We start from the raw sequence: 23,636 nt of genomic DNA, 5'->3' as shown, positions 1-23,636 counted from the left end.
CTGGAGCAACACCCAGTGTATGTTGCAGAGAGTGACACCCAGTATATGTTTTAGTGAGTGACACCCAGTGTATGTTGTAGAGAGTGGCACCCAGTATATGTTCCAGAGAGTGACGCCCAGTGTATGTTGTAGAGAGTGACACCCAGTGTATGTTGTAGAGAGTGACACCCAGTGTATGTTGTAGACAGTGACACCCAGTGTATGTTGTAGTGAGTGACACCCAGTGTATGATGTGGAGAGTGACACCCAGTGTATGTTGTAGAGAGTGACACCCAGTGTATGTTGTAAAGAGTGACACCCAGTGTATGTTCTGGAGCGACACCCATTGCATGTTGTAGAGAGTGACACCCAGTGTATATTCTAGAGAGTGACACCCAGTGTATGTTCTAGAGAGTGACACTCAGTGTATATTCTAGAACGACATGCAGTTTATGTTGTAGAGAGTGACACCCAGTGTATGGTAGAGAGTGACAACCACTGTATTAGAGAGTGACAACCAGTGCATTGGAGAGTGACACCCAGCGAATATTGTGGAGTGACACCCAGTGTATGTTCTAGAGAGTGACACCCAGTGTATGTTCTAGAATGTGACACCCATTGTATGTTCTAGAAAGTGACACTCAGTTAATGTTGTAGAGTGAGACACCCAGTGTATGTTATGGAGTGTGACACCCAGTATATGTTGTAGAGATTGACACCCAGTTTTGTTCTAGAGACTGACACCCAATGTATGTTCTAGCGAGTGACACCCAGTGTATGTTCTAGAGAGTGCCACCCAGTGTATGTTACGGAGAGCGACACCCACTGTATGTTCTAGAGAGTGGCACCCAGTGTACGTTCTAGAGAGTGACACCCTGTGTACGTTCTGGAGAGTGACACCCAGAGTATGTTGTGGAGAGTGACACCCAGTGTATGTTGTAGAGATTGACACCCAATATATGTTGTAGAGAGTGACACCCAGTGTATGTTGTAGAGGGTGACAACCAGTGTATGTTGTAGAGAGTGACACCCAGTGTATGTTCTAGAGAGTGACACCCAGTGTATGTTGTAGAGAGTGACACCCAGTTTATGTTGTAGAGATTGACACCCAGTTTTGTTCTAGAGACTGACACCCAATGTATGTTCTAGCGAGTGACACCCCGTGTATGTTCTAGAGAGTGACACCCAGTGTATGTTCTAGAGAGTGCCACCCAGTGTATGTTACGGAGAGCGACACCCACTGTATGTTCTAGAGAGTGGCACCCAGTGTACGTTCTGGAGAGTGACACCCTGTGTACGTTCTGGAGAGTGACACCCAGAGTATGTTGTGGAGAGTGACACCCAGTGTATGTTGTAGAGATTGACACCCAATATATGTTGTAGAGAGTGACATCCAGTGTACGTTCTAGAGAGTGACACCCAGTGTATATTGTAGAGAGTCACACCCAGTGTATGTTCTGGAGCAACACCCAGTGTATGTTGTAGAGAGTGACACCCAGTATATGTTTTAGTGAGTGACACCCAGTGTATGTTGTAGAGAGTGGCACCCAGTATATGTTCCAGAGAGTGACGCCCAGTGTATGTTGTAGAGAGTGACACCCAGTGTATGTTGTAGAGAGTGACACCCAGTGTATGTTGTAGAGAGTGACACCCAGTGTATGTTGTAGAGAGTGACACCCAGTGTATTGTAGAGAGTGACACCCAGTGTATGTTGTAGAGAGTGACACCCAGTGTATTCTCCAGAGAGTCACACCCAGTGTATGTTGTAGAGAGTGACACCCTGTGTATGTTCTAGAGAATGACACCCAGTGTATGTTCTAGACAATGACACCCAGTGTATATTTTAGAGAGTGACACCCAGTGTAAGTTATATAGAGTGACACCCAGTGTATGTTGTAGAGCGACACCCAGTGTATGTTGTAGAGAGCGACACCCAGTGTATGTTGTGGAGAGTGACACCCAGTGCATGTTGTAGAGATTGACACCCAGTGTATGTTCTAGAGAGTGACACCCAGTGTATGTTGTAGAGAGTGACACCAAGTATATATTCTAGAGTGACACCCAGTGTAAGTTATATAGAGTGACACCCAGTATATATTCTAGAGTGACACCCAGTGTATGTTGTAGAGAGTGACACCCAGCGTATGTTGTAGAGAGTGACACCCAGTGTATGTTGTAGAGAGTGACACCCAGTGTATGTTGTAGAGAGTGACACCCAGTGTAAGTTGTAGAGAGTGACACCCAGTGTATGTTGTAGAGAGTGACACCCAGTGTATGTTGTAGAGAGTGACACCCAGCATATGTTCTAGAAAGTGACACCCAGTGTATGTTGTAGAGAGTGACACCCAGTGAATGTTGTAGAGAGTGACACCCAGTGTATGTTGTAGAGAGTAACACCCAGTGTATGTTGTAGAGAGAGACACCCAGTGTATGTTGTAGAGATTGACACCCAGTGTATGTTGTAGAGAGTGACACCCAGTTTATGTTGTAGAGAGTGACACCCAGTGTATGTTGTAGAGAGTGACACCCAATGTATGTTGTAGAGAGTGACACCCAGTTTATGTTGTAGAGAGTGACACCCAGTGTATGTTGTAGAGAGTGACACCCAGTGTATGTTGTAGAGTGACATGCAGTGTATGATGTAGAGTGACACCCAGTGTATGTTGTAGAGAGTGACACCCAGTGTATGTTGTAGAGTGACACGCAGTGTATGTTGTAGAGAGTGACACCCAGTGTATGTTGTAGAGAGTGACACCCAGTGTATGCTGTAGAGAGTGACACCCAGTGTATGTTGTAGAAAGTGACACCCAGTGTGTGTTGTAGAGAGTGACACCCAGTATATATTCTAGAGTGACACATAGTGTATGTTGTAGAGAGTGACACCCAGCGCATGTTGTAGAGAGTGACACCCAGTGTATGTTCTAGAAAGTGACACCCAGTTTATGTTGTAGAGAGTGACACCCAGTGTATGTTTTGGAGGGTGACAACCAGTGTATGTTTTAGAGAGTGCCACCCAGTGTATGTTGTAGAGAATGACACCCAGTGTATGTTGTAGAGAGTGACACCCAGTGTATGTTCTAGAGAGTGACACCCAGTGTATGTTGTAGAGAGTGACACCCAGTGTATGTACTGGAGCGACACCCAGTACATGTTCTAGAGAGGAACACCCAGTGTATGTTTTAGAGAGTGACACCCAGTATATTTTAGAGAGTGACACCCAGTGTATGTTGTAGAGAGTGATACCCAGTGTATGTTGTAGAGAGTGACACCCAGTGTATGTTGTAGAGAGTGACACCCAGTGTATGTTAGAGAGTGACACCAAGTGTATGTTGTAGAGAGTGACACCCAGTGTATGTGGCAGAGAGTGACACCCAGTATATGTTGCAGAGAGTGACATCCAGTGTACGTTCTAGAGAGTGACACCCAGTGTATATTGTAGAGAGTTACACCCAGTGTATGTTCTGGAGCAACACCCAGTGTATGTTGTAGAGAGTGACACCCAGTATATGTTTTAGTGAGTGACACCCAGTGTATGTTGTAGAGAGTGGCACCCAGTATATGTTCCAGAGAGTGACGCCCAGTGTATGTTGTAGAGAGTGACACCCAGTGTATGTTGTAGAGAGTGACACCCAGTGTATGTTGTAGAGAGTGACACCCAGTGTATGTTGTAGAGAGTGACACCCAGTGTATTGTAGAGAGTGACACCCAGTGTATGTTGTAGAGAGTGACACCCAGTGTATTCTCCAGAGAGTCACGCCCAGTGTATGTTCTAGAGAGTGACACCCTGTGTAAGTTCTAGAGAGTGACACCCAGTGTATGTTGTAGAGAGTGACACCCAATGTATGTTTTAGTGTGACACCCAATGTATGTTCTAGAATGACACCCTGTGTATGTTCTAGAGTGATACCCAGTGTATGTTCTAGAGTGACACCCAGTGTATGTTCTAGAGAGTGACACCCAGTGTATGTTCTAGAATGTGACACCCAATGTATGTTCTAGAGAGTGACACCCGGTGTATGTTCTAGGGAGTGACACCCAGTGTATGTTGTAGAGAGTGACACCCAGTGTATGTTGTAGAGAGTGACACCCAGTGTTGTTCTAGAGTGTGACTCCCAGTGTATGTTCTAGCGAGTGACACCCAGTGTATGTTGTAGAGAGTGACCACCCTGTGTATCTTGTAGAGAGTGACATCCAGTGTATGTTGTAGACAGTGACACCCAGTGTATGTTGTAGAGAGTGACACCCAGTGTATGTTGTAGAGAGTGACACCCAGTGTATGTTAGAGAGTGACACCAAGTGTATGTTGTAGAGAGTGACACCCAGTGTATGTGGCAGAGAGTGACACCCAGTATATGTTGCAGAGAGTGACATCCAGTGTACGTTCTAGAGAGTGACACCCAGTGTATATTGTAGAGAGTTACACCCAGTGTATGTTCTGGAGCGACACCCAGTGTATGTTGTAGAGAGTGACACCCAGTATATGTTTTAGAGAGTGCCACCCAGTGTATGTTATGGAGAGCGACACCGAGTGTATGTTGTAGAGAGTGACACCCATTGTATGTTGTAGACAGTGACACCCAGTGTATGTTGTAGAGAGTGACACCCAGTGTTGTTCTAGAGAGTGACTCCCAGTGTATGTTCTAGCGAGTGACACCCAGTGTATGTTGTAGAGAGTGACCACCCTGTGTATCTTGTAGAGAGTGACATCCAGTGTATGTTGTAAACAGTGACACCCAGTGTATGTTGTAGAGAGTGACACCCAGTGTATGATGTAGAGAGTGACACCCAGTGTATGTTGTAGAGAGTGACACCCAGTGTATGTTGTAAAGAGTGACACCCAGTGTATGTTCTGGAGCGACACCCATTGCATGTTGTAGAGAGTGACACCCAGTGTATATTCTAGAGAGTGACACCCAGTGTATGTTCTAGAGAGTGACACTCAGTGTATATTCTAGAACGACATGCAGTTTATGTTGTAGAGAGTGACACCCAGTGTATGGTAGAGAGTGACAACCAGTGTATTAGAGAGTGACAACCAGTGCATTGGAGAGTGACACCCAGCGAATATTGTGGAGTGACACAGTGTATGTTCTAGAGAGTGACACCCAGTGTATGTTCTAGAATGTGACACCCATTGTATGTTCTGGAGAGTGACACCCAGAGTATGTTGTGGAGAGTGACACCCAGTGTATGTTGTAGAGATTGACACCCAATATATGTTGTAGAGAGTGACACCCAGTGTATGTTGTAAAGGGTGACAACCAGTGTATGTTGTAGAGAGTGACACCCAGTGTATGTTCTAGAGAATGACACCCAGTGTATGTTGTAGAGAGTGACACCCAGTTTATGTTGTAGAGATTGACACCCAGTTTTGTTCTAGAGACTGACACCCAATGTATGTTCTAGCGAGTGACACCCCGTGTATGTTCTAGAGAGTGACACCCAGTGTATGTTCTAGAGAGTGCCACCCAGTGTATGTTACGGAGAGCGACACCCACTGTATGTTCTAGAGAGTGGCACCCAGTGTACGTTCTAGAGAGTGACACCCTGTGTACGTTCTGGAGAGTGACACCCAGAGTATGTTGTGGAGAGTGACACCCAGTGTATGTTGTAGAGATTGACACCCAATATATGTTGTAGAGAGTGACATCCAGTGTACGTTCTAGAGAGTGACACCCAGTGTATATTGTAGAGAGTCACACCCAGTGTATGTTCTGGAGCAACACCCAGTGTATGTTGCAGAGAGTGACACCCAGTATATGTTTTAGTGAGTGACACCCAGTGTATGTTGTAGAGAGTGGCACCCAGTATATGTTCCAGAGAGTGACGCCCAGTGTATGTTGTAGAGAGTGACACCCAGTGTATGTTGTAGAGAGTGACACCCAGTGTATGTTGTAGACAGTGACACCCAGTGTATGTTGTAGTGAGTGACACCCAGTGTATGATGTGGAGAGTGACACCCAGTGTATGTTGTAGAGAGTGACACCCAGTGTATGTTGTAAAGAGTGACACCCAGTGTATGTTCTGGAGCGACACCCATTGCATGTTGTAGAGAGTGACACCCAGTGTATATTCTAGAGAGTGACACCCAGTGTATGTTCTAGAGAGTGACACTCAGTGTATATTCTAGAACGACATGCAGTTTATGTTGTAGAGAGTGACACCCAGTGTATGGTAGAGAGTGACAACCACTGTATTAGAGAGTGACAACCAGTGCATTGGAGAGTGACACCCAGCGAATATTGTGGAGTGACACCCAGTGTATGTTCTAGAGAGTGACACCCAGTGTATGTTCTAGAATGTGACACCCATTGTATGTTCTAGAAAGTGACACTCAGTTAATGTTGTAGAGTGAGACACCCAGTGTATGTTATGGAGCGTGACACCCAGTATATGTTGTAGAGATTGACACCCAGTTTTGTTCTAGAGACTGACACCCAATGTATGTTCTAGCGAGTGACACCCAGTGTATGTTCTAGAGAGTGCCACCCAGTGTATGTTACGGAGAGCGACACCCACTGTATGTTCTAGAGAGTGGCACCCAGTGTACGTTCTAGAGAGTGACACCCTGTGTACGTTCTGGAGAGTGACACCCAGAGTATGTTGTGGAGAGTGACACCCAGTGTATGTTGTAGAGATTGACACCCAATATATGTTGTAGAGAGTGACACCCAGTGTATGTTGTAGAGGGTGACAACCAGTGTATGTTGTAGAGAGTGACACCCAGTGTATGTTCTAGAGAGTGACACCCAGTGTATGTTGTAGAGAGTGACACCCAGTTTATGTTGTAGAGATTGACACCCAGTTTTGTTCTAGAGACTGACACCCAATGTATGTTCTAGCGAGTGACACCCCGTGTATGTTCTAGAGAGTGACACCCAGTGTATGTTCTAGAGAGTGCCACCCAGTGTATGTTACGGAGAGCGACACCCACTGTATGTTCTAGAGAGTGGCACCCAGTGTACGTTCTGGAGAGTGACACCCTGTGTACGTTCTGGAGAGTGACACCCAGAGTATGTTGTGGAGAGTGACACCCAGTGTATGTTGTAGAGATTGACACCCAATATATGTTGTAGAGAGTGACATCCAGTGTACGTTCTAGAGAGTGACACCCAGTGTATATTGTAGAGAGTCACACCCAGTGTATGTTCTGGAGCAACACCCAGTGTATGTTGTAGAGAGTGACACCAAGTATATGTTTTAGTGAGTGACACCCAGTGTATGTTGTAGAGAGTGGCACCCAGTATATGTTCCAGAGAGTGACGCCCAGTGTATGTTGTAGAGAGTGACACCCAGTGTATGTTGTAGAGAGTGACACCCAGTGTATGTTGTAGAGAGTGACACCCAGTGTATGTTGTAGAGAGTGACACCCAGTGTATTGTAGAGAGTGACACCCAGTGTATGTTGTAGAGAGTGACACCCAGTGTATTCTCCAGAGAGTCACACCCAGTGTATGTTGTAGAGAGTGACACCCTGTGTATGTTCTAGAGTGACACCCAGTGTATGTTGTAGAGAGTGACACCCAATGTATGTTTTCGTGTGACACCCAATGTATGTTCTAGAATGACACCCGGTGTATGTTGTAGAGTGACACCCAGTGTATGTTCTAGAGTGACACCCAGTGTATGTTCTAGAGAGTGACACCCAGTGTATGTTCTAGAATGTGACACCCAATGTATGTTCTAGAGAGTGACACCCAGTGTATGTTGTAGAGAGTGACACCCAGTGTATGTTGTAGAGAGTGACACCCAGTGTATGTTGTAGAGAGTGACACCCAGTGTTGTTCTAGAGTGTGACTCCCAGTGTATGTTCTAGCGAGTGACACCCAGTGTATGTTGTAGAGAGTGACCACCCTGTGTATCTTGTAGAGAGTGACATCCAGTGTATGTTGTAGACAGTGACACCCAGTGTATGTTGTAGAGAGTGTCACCCAGTGTATGTTGTAGAGAGTGACACCCAGTGTATGTTAGAGAGTGACACCAAGTGTATGTTGTAGAGAGTGACACCCAGTGTATGTGGCAGAGAGTGACACCCAGTATATGTTGCAGAGAGTGACATCCAGTGTACGTTCTAGAGAGTGACACCCAGTGTATATTGTAGAGAGTTACACCCAGTGTATGTTCTGGAGCGACACCCAGTGTATGTTGTAGAGAGTGACACCCAGTATATGTTTTAGAGAGTGCCACCCAGTGTATGTTATGGAGAGCGACACCGAGTGTATGTTGTAGAGAGTGACACCCATTGTATGTTGTAGAGAGTGACACCCAGTGTATGTTGTAGAGAGTGACACCCAGTGTTGTTCTAGAGAGTGACTCCCAGTGTATGTTGTAGAGAGTGACCACCCTGTGTATCTTGTAGAGAGTGACTTCCAGTGTATGTTGCAAACAGTGACACCCAGTGTATGTTGTAGAGAGTGACACCCAGTGTATGTTGTAAAGAGTGACACCCAGTGTATGTTCTGGAGCGACACCCATTGCATGTTGTAGAGAGTGACACCCAGTGTATATTCTAGAGAGTGACACCCAGTGTATGTTCTAGAGAGTGACACTCAGTGTATATTCTAGAACGACATGCAGTTTATGTTGTAGAGAGTGACACCCAGTGTATGGTAGAGAGTGACAACCAGTGTATTAGAGAGTGACAACCAGTGCATTGGAGAGTGACACCCAGCGAATATTGTGGAGTGACACCCAGTGTATGTTCTAGAGAGTGACACACAGTGTATGTTCTAGAATGTGACACCCATTGTATGTTCTAGAAAGTGACACTCAGTTAATGTTGTAGAGTGTGACACCCAGTGTATGTTATGGAGTGTGACACCCAGTATATGTTGTAGAGATTGACACCCAGTTTTGTTCTAGAGACTGACACCCAATGTATGTTCTAGCGAGTGACACCCCGTGTATGTTCTAGAGAGTGCCACCCAGTGTATGTTACGGAGAGCGACACCCACTGTATGTTCTAGAGAGTGGCACCCAGTGTACGTTCTAGAGAGTGACACCCTGTGTACGTTCTGGAGAGTGACACCCAGAGTATGTTGTGGAGAGTGACACCCAGTGTATGTTGTAGAGATTGACACCCAATATATGTTGTAGAGAGTGACACCCAGTGTATGTTGTAGAGGGTGACAACCAGTATATATTGTAGAGAGTTACACCCAGTGTATGTTCTGGAGCGACACCCAGTGTATGTTGTAGAGAGTGACACCCAGTATATGTTTTAGAGAGTGCCACCCAGTGTATGTTGTAGAGAGTGACACCCAGTGTATGTTGTAGAGAGTGACACCCAGTGTTGTTCTAGAGAGTGACTCCCAGTGTATGTTCTAGCGAGTGACACCCAGTGTATGTTGTAGAGAGTGACCACCCTGTGTATCTTGTAGAGAGTGACATCCAGTGTATGTTGTAGACAGTGACACCCAGTGTATGTTGTAGAGAGTGACACCCAGTATATGATGTGGAGAGTGACACCCAGTGTATGTTGTAGAGAGTGACACCCAGTGTATGTTGTAAAGAGTGACACCCAGTGTATGTTCTGGAGCGACACCCATTGCATGTTGTAGAGAGTGACACCCAGTGTATATTCTAGAGAGTGACACCCAGTGTATGTTCTAGAGAGTGACACTCAGTGTATATTCTAGAACGACATGCAGTTTATGTTGTAGAGAGTGACACCCAGTGTATGGTAGAGAGTGACAACCACTGTATTAGAGAGTGACAACCAGTGCATTGGAGAGTGACACCCAGCGAATATTGTGGAGTGACACCCAGTGTATGTTCTAGAGAGTGACACCCAGTGTATGTTCTAGAATGTGACACCCATTGTATGTTCTAGAAAGTGACACTCAGTTAATGTTGTAGAGTGTGACACCCAGTGTATGTTATGGAGTGTGACACCCAGTATATGTTGTAGAGATTGACACCCAGTTTTGTTCTAGAGACCGACACCCAATGTATGTTCTAGCGAGTGACACCCAGTGTATGTTCTAGAGAGTGCCACCCAGTGTATGTTACGGAGAGCGACACCCACTGTATGTTCTAGAGAGTGGCACCCAGTGTACGTTCTAGAGAGTGACACCCTGTGTATGTTCTGGAGAGTGACACCCAGAGTATGTTGTGGAGAGTGACACCCAGTGTATGTTGTAGAGATTGACACCCAATATATGTTGTAGAGAGTGACACCCAGTGTATGTTGTAGAGGGTGACAACCAGTGTATGTTGTAGAGAGTGACACCCAGTGTATGTTGTAGAGAGTGACACCCAGTGTATGTTGTAGAGAGTGACACCCAGTTTATGTTGTAGAGAGTGACACCCAGTTTATGTTGTAGAGAGTGACACCCAGTGTATGTTCTAGAGAGTGACACCCAGTGTATGTTGTAGAGAGTGACACCCAGTGTATGTACTGGAGCGACACCCAGTACATGTTCTAGAGAGTAACACCCAGTGTATGTTTTAGAGAGTGACACCCAGTGTATGTTAGAGAGTGACACCAAGTGTATGTTGTAGAGAGTGACACCCAGTGTATGTGGCAGAGAGTGACACCCAGTATATGTTGCAGAGAGTGACATCCAGTGTACGTTCTAGAGAGTGACACCCAGTGTATATTGTAGAGAGTTACACCCAGTGTATGTTCTGGAGCGACACCCAGTGTATGTTGTAGAGAGTGACACCCAGTATATGTTTTAGAGAGTGCCACCCAGTGTATGTTATGGAGAGCGACACCCAGTGTATGTTGTAGAGAGTGACACCCATTGTATGTTGTAGACAGTGACACCCAGTGTATGTTGTAGAGAGTGACACCCAGTGTATGTTGTAGAGAGTGACACCCAGTGTATTTTCTAGAGAGTGATACCCAGTGTATGTTCTAGAGACTGACACCCTGTGTATGTTGTAGAGAATGACACCCAGTGTATGTTGTAGAGAGTGACACCCAATATATGTTTCAGAGTGACACCCAGTGTATGTTGTAAAGAGTGACACCCAGTGTATGTTCTAGAATGTGACACCCAATGTATGTTGTAGAGAGTGACACCCAGTTTATGTTGTAGAGAGTGACACACAGTGTATGTTGTAGAGAGTGACACCCAGTGTATGTTGTAGAGAGTGACACCCAGTGTATGTTCTAGAGAGTGACACCCAGTGTATGTTGTAGAGAGTGACACCCAGTGTATGTACTGGAGCGACACCCAGTACATGTTCTAGAGAGTAACACCCAGTGTATGTTTTAGAGAGTGACACCCAGTATATGTTAGAGAGTGACACCCAGTGTATGTTGTCGAGAGTGATACCCAGTGTATGTTGTAGAGAGTGACACCCAGTGTATGTTGTAGAGAGTGACACCCAGTGTATGTTACAGAGTGACACCAAGTGTATGTTGTAGAGAGTGACACCCAGTATATGTGGCAGAGAGTGACACCCAGTATATGTTGCAGAGAGTGACATCCAGTGTACGTTCTAGAGAGTGACACCCAGTGTATATTGTAGAGAGTTACACCCAGTGTATGTTCTGGAGCAACACCCAGTGTATGTTGTAGAGAGTGACACCCAGTATATGTTTTAGAGAGTGACACCCAGTGTATGTTGTCGAGAGTGGCACCCAGTATATGTTCCAGAGAGTGACGCCCAGTGTATGTTGTAGGGAGTGACACCCAGTGTATGTTGTAGAGAGTGACACCCAGTGTATTGTAGAGAGTGACACCCAGTGTATGTTGTAGAGAGTGACACCCAGTGTATTTTCCAGAGAGTGACGCCCAGTGTATGTTGTAGAGAGTGACACCCTGTGTATGTTCTAGAGAGTGACACCCAGTGTATGTTGTAGAGGGTGACACCCAATGTATGTTTTAGTGTGACACCCAATGTATGTTCTAGAATGACACCCGGTGTATGTTCTAGAGTGACACCCAGTGTATGTTCTAGAGAGTGACACCCAGTGTATGTTCTAGAATGTGACACCCAATGTATGTTCTAGAGAGTGACACCCGGTGTATGTTCTAGAGAGTGACACCCAGTGTATGTTGTAGAGAGTGACACCCAGTGTATGTTGTAGAGAGTGACACCCAGTGTTGTTCTAGAGAGTGACTCCCAGTGTATGTTCTAGCGAGTGACTCCCAGTGTATGTTGTAGAGAGTGACCACCCTGTGTATTTTGTAGAGAGTGACACCCAGTGTATGTTGTAGAGAGTGACACCCAGTGTATGTTGTAAAGAGTGACACCCAGTGTATGTTCTGGAGCGACACCCATTGCATGTTGTAGAGAGTGACACCCAGTGTATATTCTAGAGAGTGACACCCAGTGTATGTTCTAGAGAGTGACACTCAGTGTATATTCTAGAGCGACATGCAGTTTATGTTGTAGAGAGTGACAACCAGTGTATTAGAGAGTGACAACCAGTGCATTGGAGAGTGACACCCAGTGAATATTGTGGAGTGACACCCAGTGTATGTTCTAGAGAGTGACACCCAGTGTATGTTCTAGAATGTGACACCAATGTATGTTCTAGAAAGTGACACTCAGTTAATGTTGTAGAGAGTGACACCCAGTGTATGTTATGGAGTGCGACACCCAGTATATGTTGTAGAGATTGACACCCAGTTTTTGTTCTAGAGCGTGACACCCAATGTATGTTCTAGCGAGTGACACCCCGTGTATGTTCTAGAGAGTGACACCCAGTGTATGTTCTAGAGAGTGCCACCCAGTGTATGTTACGGAGAGCGACACCCACTGTATATTCTAGAGAGTGGCACCCAGTGTACGTTCTAGAGAGTGACACCCTGTGTACGTTCTGGAGAGTGACACCCAGTGCATGTTGTAGAGAGTGACACCCAGTGTATGTTGTAGAGAGTGACATCCAGGTTAAGGTATAGAGAGTTACAACTAGTGTATGTTGTAGAGAGTGACACCCAGTGTATTTTCTAGTGAGTGACACCCAGTGTATGTTCTAGAGAGTGACACCCAGTTTATGTTCTAGAGTGACACCCAGTGTATGTTCTAAAGAGTGACAACCAGTGTATGTTTTAGAGAGTGACACACAGTTTATGTTTTAGAGAGTGACACCCAGAATATATTCTAGGGAGTGACACCCAGTGTATGTTCTAGAGAGTGACATCCAGTGTATGTTCTAGAGAGTGACACCCAATGTATGTTCTAGAGAGTGACACCCAGTGTATGTCGTACAGAGTGACACCCAGTGTATGTCATAGAGAGTGACACCCAGTGTATGTTGTAGAGAGTGACACCCAGTGTATGTTGCAGAGAGTGACATCCAGTGTATGTTCTAGAGAGTGACACCCAGTGTATGTTGTAGTGAGTGACACCCAGTGTATGTTCTGGAGCGACACCCAGTGTATGTTGTAGAGAGTGACACCCAGTATATGTTCTAGAGAGTGACACCCAGTGTATGTTGTAGAGAGTGGCACCCAGTATATGTTGTAGAGAGTGACACCCAGTGTATGTTGTAGAGAGTGACACCCAGTGTATGTTGTAGAGATTGACACCCAGTGTATGTTGTAGAGAGTGACACCCAGTGTATGTTGTAGAGAGTGACACCCAGTGTATTTTCTAGAGAGTGATACCCAGTGTATGTTCTAGAGACTGACACCCTGTGTATGTTGTAGAGAGTGACACCCAGTGTATGTTGTAGAGAGTGACACCCAATATATGTTTTAGAGTGACACCCAATGTATGTTCTAGAATGAATCCTCAGTGTGTATTCTAGAGTGACACCCAGTGTATGTTCTAGAGTGACACCCAGTGTATGTTCTAGAGAGTGACACCCAGTGTATGTTCTAGAATATGACACCCAATATATGTTCTAGAAAGTGACACTCTGTTTATGTTGTAGAGAGTGACACCCAGTGTATGTTGTAGAGAGTGACACCCAGTGTATGTTGTAGAGAGTGACACCCAGTGTATGTTGTAGAGAGTGACACCCATTGTATGTTGTAGAGAGTGACACCCAGTGTATGTTGTAGAGAGAGACACCCAGTGTATGTTGTAGAGAGTGACACCCAATGTATGTTCTGGAGCGACACACAGTATATGTTGTAGAGAGTGACGCCCATTGCATGTTGTAGAGAGTGACACCCAGTGTATATTCTAGAGAGTAACACCCAGTGTATGTTCTAAAGAGTGACACTCAGTGTATGTTGTAGCGCGACACGCTGTGTATGTTGTAGAGAGTGACACCCAGTGTATGGTAGAGAGTGACAACCAGTGCATTAGAGAGTGACAACCAGTGCATTGGAGAGTGACACCCAGTGTATGTTCTAGAGAGTGACACCCAGTGTATATTGTGGAGTGACACCCAGTGTATGTTCTAGAGAGTAACACCCAGTGTATGTTCTAGAGAGTGACACCCAGTTTATGTTCTAGAGAGTGACAATCAGTGTATGTTCTAGAATGTGACTCCCAATATATGTTCTAGAAAGTGACACTCAGTGTATGTTGTAGAGAGTGACACCCAATGTATGTTATGGAGTGTGACACCCAGTATATGTTGCAGAGAGTGACACCCAGTGTATGTTCTAGAGATTGACACCCAGTGTATGTTGTAGAGAGTGACACCCAGTGTATGTTGTAGAGATTGACACCCAGTGTATGTTGTAGAGAGTGACACCCAGTGTATGTTGTAGAGAGTGACACCCAGTGTATTTTCTAGAGAGTGATACCCAGTGTATGTTCTAGAGACTGACACCCTGTGTATGTTGTAGAGAGTGACACCCAGTGTATGTTGTAGAGAGTGACACCCAATATATGTTTTAGAGTGACACCCAATGTATGTTCTAGAATGAATCCTCAGTGTGTATTCTAGAGTGACACCCAGTGTATGTTCTAGAGTGACACCCAGTGTATGTTCTAGAGAGTGACACCCAGTGTATGTTCTAGAATATGACACCCAATATATGTTCTAGAAAGTGACACTCTGTTTATGTTGTAGAGAGTGACACCCAGTGTATGTTGTAGAGAGTGACACCCAGTGTATGTTGTAGAGAGTGACACCCAGTGTATGTTGTAGAGAGTGACACCCATTGTATGTTGTAGAGAGTGACACCCAGTGTATGTTGTAGAGAGAGACACCCAGTGTATGTTGTAGAGAGTGACACCCAATGTATGTTCTGGAGCGACACACAGTATATGTTGTAGAGAGTGACGCCCATTGCATGTTGTAGAGAGTGACACCCAGTGTATATTCTAGAGAGTAACACCCAGTGTATGTTCTAAAGAGTGACACTCAGTGTATGTTGTAGCGCGACACGCTGTGTATGTTGTAGAGAGTGACACCCAGTGTATGGTAGAGAGTGACAACCAGTGCATTAGAGAGTGACAACCAGTGCATTGGAGAGTGACACCCAGTGTATGTTCTAGAGAGTGACACCCAGTGTATATTGTGGAGTGACACCCAGTGTATGTTCTAGAGAGTAACACCCAGTGTATGTTCTAGAGAGTGACACCCAGTTTATGTTCTAGAGAGTGACAATCAGTGTATGTTCTAGAATGTGACTCCCAATATATGTTCTAGAAAGTGACACTCAGTGTATGTTGTAGAGAGTGACACCCAATGTATGTTATGGAGTGTGACACCCAGTATATGTTCTAGAGATTGAAGCCCGGTGTATGGTAGAGCGTGACAACCAGTGCATTGGAGAGTGACTCCCAGTGTATGTTCCAGTGAGTGACACCCAGTGTATGTTGTAGAGAGTGACACCCTGTGTATGTTGTAGAGAGTGACACCCAGTGTATGTTCTAGAGAGTGACACCCTGTGTAAGTTATATAGAGTGACACCCAGTGTATGTTACAGAGAGTGACACTCAGTGTATCTTGTAGGGAGTGACACCCAGTGTATGTTGTAGAGAGTGACACCCAGTGTATGTTGTAGAGAGTGACACCCAGTGTATGTTGTAACGAGTGACACCCAGTGTATTTTCTGGAGCGACACCCAGTGTATGTTCTAGAGAGTGACACTCAGTGTATGTTTTGAGTGACACGCAGTATATGTTGTGGAGAGTGACACCCAGTGTATGGTAGAGAGTGAGAACCAATGTATTAGAGAGTGACAACCAGTGTATTACAAGAGTGACAACCAGTGCATTGGAGAGTGACACCCAATGTATGTTCTAGAGTGTGACACCCAGTGTATATTGTGGAGTGACACCCAGTGTATGTTCTGGAGAGTTCCACCTAGTGTATGTTATGGAGAGTGACATCCAGTGTTTGTTGTAGAGAGTGACACCCAGTGTATGTTCTAGAGAGTGACACCCAGTGTATGTTCTAGAGAGTGACACTCAGTGTATGTTCTAGAGAGTGACACCCAGTGTATGTTCTAGAGAGTGACACCCAGTGTATGTTCTAGAGAGTGACACCCAGTGTATGTTCTAGAGAGTGACACCCAGTGTATGTTCTAGAGAGTGACACCCAGTTTATATTTGAGAATGACACCTAGTTTATGTTGTAGAGAGTGACACCCAGTGTATGTTGTAGAGAGTGACACCCAGTGTTTGTTCTAGAGAGTGACAGCCAGTGTATGTTGTAGAGATTGACACCCAGTGTATGTTGTAGAGAGTGACACCCCGTGTATTTTGTAGAGAGTGACACCCAGTGTATGTTGTAGAGAGTGACACCCCGTGTATTTTGTAGAGAGTGACACCCAGTGTATGTTGTAGAGCGACACAGAGTGTATGTTGTAGAGAGTGACACCCAGTGTATGGTAGAGAGTGACAACCAGTGTACGTTCTGGAGAGTGACACCCAGTGTATAGTCTAGAGAGTGACACCCAGTGTATATTCTAGAGAGTGACACTCAGTGTAGGTTCTAGAGCGACACACAGTGTATGTTGTAGAGAGTGACACCCAGTGTATGGTAGAGAGTGACAACCAGTGTATTAGAGAGTGACAACCAGTGCATTGTAGAGTGACACCCAGTGCATGTTCTAGAGAGTGACACCCAGTGTATATTATAGGGAGTGATACCCAGTGCCTTTTATAGAGTGACACCCAGTGTATGTTCTGGAGAGTGACACCCAGTGTATGTTGTAGGGAGTGGACCCAGTTTATGTTACAGAGATTGACACCCAGTACATATTCTAGAGTTACACCCAGTGTATGATCTAGACAATGACACCCAGTTTATATTTTAGAGAGTGACACCCAGTATTTATTCTAGAGTGACACGCAGTGTATGTTCTAGAGAGTGACACCCAGTGTATGTTCTAGAGAGTGACACCCAGTGTATGTTGTAGAGAGTGACACCCAGTGTATGTTGTAGTGATTGACACCCAGTATATGTTGTAGAGAGTGACACCCAGTGTATGTTGTAGAGAGTGACATCCAGGTTAAGGTATAGAGAGTGACACCTAATATATGTTGTAGAGAGTGACACCCAGTGCATGTTCTAGTGAGTGACACCCAGTGTATGTTCTAGAGTGACACCCAGTGTATGTTCTAGAGAGTGACACCCAGTGTATGTTCTACAGAGTGACACCCAGTGTATGTTGTAGAGAGTGACACCCAGTGTATGTTGTAGAGAGTGACACCCAGTGTATGTTCTAGTGAGTGACACCCAGTGTATGTTCTAGAGAGTGACACCCAGTGTATATTCTAGAGAGTGACACCCAATGTATGTTGTAGAGAGTGACACCCAGTGTATGTTCTAGAGAGTGACACCCAGTGTATATTCTAGAGAGTGACACCCAATGTATGTTGTAGAGAGTGACACCCAGTGTATGTCCTAGAGAACGACTCCCAGTGTATGTTGTAGAGAGTGACACCCAGTGTATGTTGTAGAGAGTGACACCCAGTGTATGTTGTAGAGAGTGACACCCAGTGTATATTGTAGAGTGACACTCAGTGTATGTTATAGAGTGTGCCACCCAGTGTGTGTTATAGAGAGCGACAATTCTTGTTTGCTGCTTGTGTTTTGATTAGAAATTATTCTTCAAAATCACTTGGATTTACATGTAGCCATATTCGCTAAATCTGTAAGCCACAATACTGCTGAAGCCACCTATTTCCCTTCCGTTACCCCTGGCTTTTCCACGATTAGCGCCAGTGATGTGTTGGAACCCACCAGTTTGTTTTTCCTCTTACAGCCACCCTCTCCCCAATATCTCGGAGATTCCATCTGCTACCTGCCTGGACAGCCACATCCACAGGTTTCGCACCACTAACCTGCTGCAGATCACACAGGCCGCGGAGAATCTCAAACACGAGGACAAGCTGGAGCTGCAGCGAGTGCTGGATCAGGCCGAGGATTGGCTCGTTCGGCTGAGGTCCATGGCGGAGGAGGTGATGAAGCTTTTGCATTCTCTGAACTCTCATAGTCTTTACTGAAATTCTATGTCTGACTTGAAGTTCCCACATGTCATTGAGAGAACATAGCAACAGGAGGAGGCCATTCAGCCCCTCGAGCCTGTTACACAGGAAGAGGAGGAGGCCATCCAGCCCGTCGAGCCTGTTACACGGAACAGGAGGCGGCCGTTCAGCCCCTCGAGCCTGTTACACAGGAAGAGGAGGAGGCCATCCAGCCCCTCGAGCCTGTTACACAGGAACAGGAGGAGGCCATTCAGCCCCTCGAGCCTGTTACACAGGAAGAGGAGGAGGCCATTCTTCCCCTCGAGCCTGTTACACAGGAAGAGGAGGAGGCCATCCAGCCCCTCGAGCCTGTTACACAGGAAGAGGAGGAGGCCATCCAGCCCCTCGAGCCTGTTACACGGAACAGGAGGCGGCCATTCAGCCCCTTGAGCTTGTTACACAGGAACAGGAGGAGTCCATCCAGTCCCTCGATCCTGTTACATAGGAACAGAAGGAGGCCATTCAGATACTCGAGCTTATTCTGCTATTCAGTTAGATCATGGCTGATCGGTGAGGGGTGTCAGAGCTAAGAGGTGGGACCATCGCACTTCCATCTACCCTGTCCCATCAAACACTCCTAGGGCAGGTACCGCACGGTTTAGATACAGAGTAAAGCTCCCTCTACACTGTCCCATCAAACACTCCCGGGGCAGGTACAGCACGGGTTAGATACAGAGTAAAGCTCCCTCTACACTGTCCCATCAACCACTCCCAGGGCAGGTACAGCACGGGTTAGATACAGAGTAAAGCTCCCTCTACACTGTCCCATCAAACACTCCCAGGGCAGGTACAGCACGGGTTAGATACAGAGTAAAGCTCCCTCTACACTGTCCCGTCGAACACTCCCAGGGCAGGTACTGCATGGGTTAGATACAGAGTAAAGCTCCCTCTACACTGTCCCATCAAACACTCCCAGGGCAGGTACAGCACGGGTTAGATACAGAGTAAAGCTCCCTCTACACTGTCCCATCAAACAATCCCAGGGCAGGTACAGCACGGGTTAGATACAGATTAAAGCTCCCTCTACACTGTCCCATCAAACACTCCCAGGGCAGGTACAGCACAGGTTAGATACAGAATAAAGCTCCCTCTACACTGTCCCATCAAACACTCCCAGGGCAGGTACAGCACGGGTTAGATACAGAGTAAAGTTCCCTCTACACTGTCCCATCAAACACTCCCAGGGCAGGTACGGCACGGGTTAGATACAGAGTAAAGCTCCCTCTACACTATCCCGTCGAACACTCCCAGGGCAGGTACTGCACGGGTTAGATACAGAGTAAAGCTCCCTCTACACTGTCCCATTAAACACTGCCAGGGCAGGTACAGCACGGGTTAGATGCAGAGTAAAGCTCCCTCTACACTGTCCCATCAAACACTCTCAGGGCAGGTACATCACGGGTTAGATACAGAGTAAAGCTCCCTCTACACTGTCCCATCAAACACTCCCAGGGCAGGTACAGAACGGGTTAGATACAGAGTAAAGCTTCCTCTACACTGGCCCATCAAACGCTCCCAGGGCAGGTACAGCACGGGTTAGATACAGAGTAAAGCTCCCTCTACACTGTCCCATCAAACACTCCCAGGGCAGGTACAGCACGGGTTAGATACAGAGTAAAGCTCCCTCTACACTGTCCCATCAAACACTCCCAGGGCAGGTACAGCACGGGTTAGATACAGAGTAAAGCTCCCTCTACACTGTCCCATCAGAAACTCCCAGAGCAGGTACAGCACGGGGTTAGATACAGAGTAAAGCTCCCTCTGAACTGTCCCATCAAACACTCCCAGGGCAGGTACAGCACGGGTTAGACACAGAGTAAAGCTCCCTCTACACTGTCCCATCAGACACTCCCGGGGCAGGTGCAGCACAGTTTAAATACAGAGTAAAGCTCCCTCTACACTGTCCCATCAAACACTCCCAGGATAGGTACAGCACGGGTTAGATACAGAGTAAAGCTCCCTCTGCACTGTCCCAGCACACACTCCAAGGCAGGTACACCACGGGTTAGATACAGAGTAAAGGTCCATCTACACTGTCCCATCAAACACTCCCAGGGCAGGTACAGCATGGGTTAGATACAGAGTAAAGCTCCCTCTACACTGTCCCATCAGACACTCCGAGGGCAGGTACCGCACGGGTTAGATACAGAGTAAAGCTCCCTCTACACTGTCCCATGAAACACTCCCAGGGCAGGGACAGCACGGGTTAGATGCAGAGTAAAGCTCCCTCTACACTGTCCCATCAGACACTCCCGGGGCAGGTACCGCACGGGTTAGATACAGAATAAAGCTCCCTCTACACTGTCCCATCAGACACTCCCGGGGCAGGTACCGCACGGGTTAGATACAGAGTAAAGCTCCCTCTACACTGTCCCATCAGACACTCCCGGGGCATGTACAGCACAGGTTAGATACAGAGTAAAGCTCCCTCTACAATGTCCCATCAGACACTCCCGGGGCAGGTACCGCACGGGTTAGATACAGAGTAAAGCTCCCTCTACACTGTCCCATCAGACACTCCCAGGGCAGGTACAGCACGGGTTAGATACAGAGTAAAGCTCCCTCTACACTGTCCCATTGGACAATCCCAGGGCAGGTACAGCACGTGTTCGATACAGAGTAAAGCTCCCTCTACACTGTCCCATCAAACACTCCCAGGGCAGGTACAGCACGGGTTAGATACAGAGTAAAGCTCCCTCTACACTGTCCCATCAGACACTCCCGGGGCAGGTACAGCACAGGTTAGATACAGAGTAAAGCTCCCTCTACACTGTCCCATCAGACACTCCCGGGTTAGATACAGAGTAAAGCTCCCTCTACACTGTCACATCAGACACTCCCGGGGCAGGTACAGCACGGGTTAGATACAGAGTAAAGCTCCCTCTACACTGTCCCATGAAACACTCCCAGGGCAGGGACAGCATGGGTTAGATGCAGAGTAAAGCTCCCTCTACACTGTCCCATCAGACACTCCCGGGGCAGGTGCCGCACGGATTAGATACAGAGTAAAGCTCCCTCTACACTGTCCCATCAAATACTCCCAGGGCAGGTACAGCACGGGTTAGACACAGAGTAAAGCTCCCTCTACACTGTCCCATCAAATACTCCCGGGGCAGGTACCGCACGGGTTAGATACAGAGTAAAGCTCCCTCTACACTGTCCCATCAAATACTCCCGGGGCAGGTGCCGCACGGGTTAGATACAGAGTAAAGCTCCCTCTACACTGTCCCATCAAACACTCCCAGGGCAGGTACAGCACGGGTTAGATACAGAGTAAAGCTCCCTCTACACTGTCCCATCAGACACTCCCGGGTTAGATACAGAGTAAAGCTCCCTCTACACTGTCACATCAGACACTCCCGGGGCAGGTACAGCACGGGTTAGATACAGAGTAAAGCTCCCTCTACACTGTCCCATCAGACACTCCCGGGGCAGGTACAGCACGGGTTAGATACAGAGTAAAGCTCCCTCTACACTGTCCCATCAGACACTCCCAGGGCAGGTACCGCATGCCCTCAAAGTGACTCTTGCCAGGGCTCAACTGGCGTGGTCTCTGCCAAGGTCCTACAGGGAGGAATTCCCAGAGGAAACCAAGAAATTTTCCCCATGATAGATGACACAAAACATGGAAGTATAGTGAACAGCGAGGAGGATAGTGATAGATTTCAAGAAGACATAGACAGGCTGGTGGAATGGGCGGACACGTGGCAGATGAAATTTAACGCAGAAAAGTGCAAAGTGATACATTTTGGTAGGAAGAATGAGGAGATGCAATATAAACTAAAGGGTACAATTCTAAAGGGGGTGCATGAACAGAGAGACCTGGGGGTATAAGTACACAAATCGTTGAAGTTGGCAGGGCAGGTTGAGAAATCAGTTAAAAAAGCATACGGGATCCCAAGCTTCATAAATAGAGGCATAGATTACAAAAGCAAGGAAGTTATGATGAACCTTTATAAAACACTGGTTCGACCTCAACTGGAGTATTGTGTCCAATTCTGGGCACCGCACTTTAGGAAGGATGTGAGGGCCTTGGAGAGGGTGCAGAAAAGATTTACAAGAATGATTCCAAGGATGAGGGAGTTCAGTTATGTGGACAGACTGGAGAAACTGGGATTTGATAGAGGTGTTCAAAATCATGAGGGGTCTGGTTAGAGTAGATAGAGAGAAACTGTTCCCATTGGCGGAAGGGTTGAGAACCAGAGGACACAGATTTAAGGTCATTGGCAAAAGAACCAAAGGCGACGTGAGGAAAAAAAAATTTACGCAGCGAGTGGTTGTGATCTAGAATGCACTGCCTGAAAGGGTGGCGGAGGCAGAATCAAGCACAGCTTTCAAAAGGGAGTTGGATAAATACCTGAAGGAAAAGAAATTGCAGGGCTACGGGGAAAGGGTGGGGGAGGGGGACGAGCTGAAGTGCTCTTGCAGAGCGCCGGCACAGGCTCGACAGGCCGAATGGCCTCCTTCCGTGCTGTAACCATTCTATGATTCTGTAACGCCTTCCTTGATGTAGGTGGCAGGCGTGAGGTCAGCCCATTGGCCCCCTTGCTCCGACTGGACTCGAAAGGTTTGGTTGAATTGGGCCTGAATCCTGGCAGAGTTCAGGATCCGGCTCACGTACCACGTCCCTCACCAGGTGTACGTGCCACTCGCACCCTCTCCGGCCCCATTTGCCGGACATGTGTGGATGTCAAGAGAATTGATTGGGCTTGGTTCTGATGTCCCATCAACAGTTCCTCCACCTCTTCGGGGTCAAGGTGACGGCAGCTGCAGCAGTTTTGAGGGACAGTTTCCACAGAGTTCCTTCCCGCTGTACGGCAAAGTTACCACAGACGTACGGGAGAACCTCTGCGGAAATTCACTCCCTGCTCCAACACCACCCACCACCGCCACCCCCCCCGCCCCATCGTTTACAGAATTGCTTTGTGAGGAAGACCTGACGGGAATGACCTGTGTTTCGTTGACAGCCCCAGAACAGCCTGCCTGACATCGTGATCTGGATGTTGCAAGGAGACCGGCGGATGGCCTATCACCGAATCCCAGCTCACGAGGTTCTCTACTCCAGAAGAGCACCCAACTGCTCCGGTAAAAACTGTGGGATGCTTCAGACAGTATTCTTCAAGGTAAGGAGCTGGCGGGACTGCGTGCGTACGGCAGGAAATACGTTCAGACATTTAAAATGAAGCCCAGTGGAGTGGAACTACGAGCGACAAATTAGAAGCTGGGCTCTTTTATATAACAGGGTTGACGTAAGAAAACTACTAGGCACTTGGTCTAAGCGTTAAACAAAGCTTTAATCAACTGTTTTACAACATG

General features: G+C 46.9%; 1 protein-coding gene across 6 annotated transcripts in view; it reads left to right on the top strand.

Annotated features, from left to right (window-relative positions):
* dysf (dysferlin, limb girdle muscular dystrophy 2B (autosomal recessive)) overlaps nucleotides 1–23,636 on the top strand; it is a 456,546-nt gene that overhangs the window by 227,113 nt on the left and 205,797 nt on the right. For all 6 annotated transcript variants that reach the window (XM_085975973.1, XM_085975981.1, XM_085976004.1 and 3 more), the window contains 2 exons: nucleotides 18,059–18,254; nucleotides 23,288–23,443. In XM_085975973.1, coding sequence (XP_085832099.1) covers nucleotides 18,059–18,254; nucleotides 23,288–23,443 — 352 coding nt within the window. The remainder of the gene's footprint in view (nucleotides 1–18,058; nucleotides 18,255–23,287; nucleotides 23,444–23,636) is intronic.

Source organism: Somniosus microcephalus, chromosome 2, assembly GCF_052327205.1.
Source record: "Somniosus microcephalus isolate GS21.2 chromosome 2, FLI_Smic_1.0, whole genome shotgun sequence".
Classification (NCBI taxonomy): Eukaryota; Metazoa; Chordata; class Chondrichthyes; order Squaliformes; family Somniosidae; genus Somniosus; species Somniosus microcephalus.
Note: the sequence above shows the minus strand (reverse complement) of the source record. Positions and strands in the feature narration are given on the sequence as shown.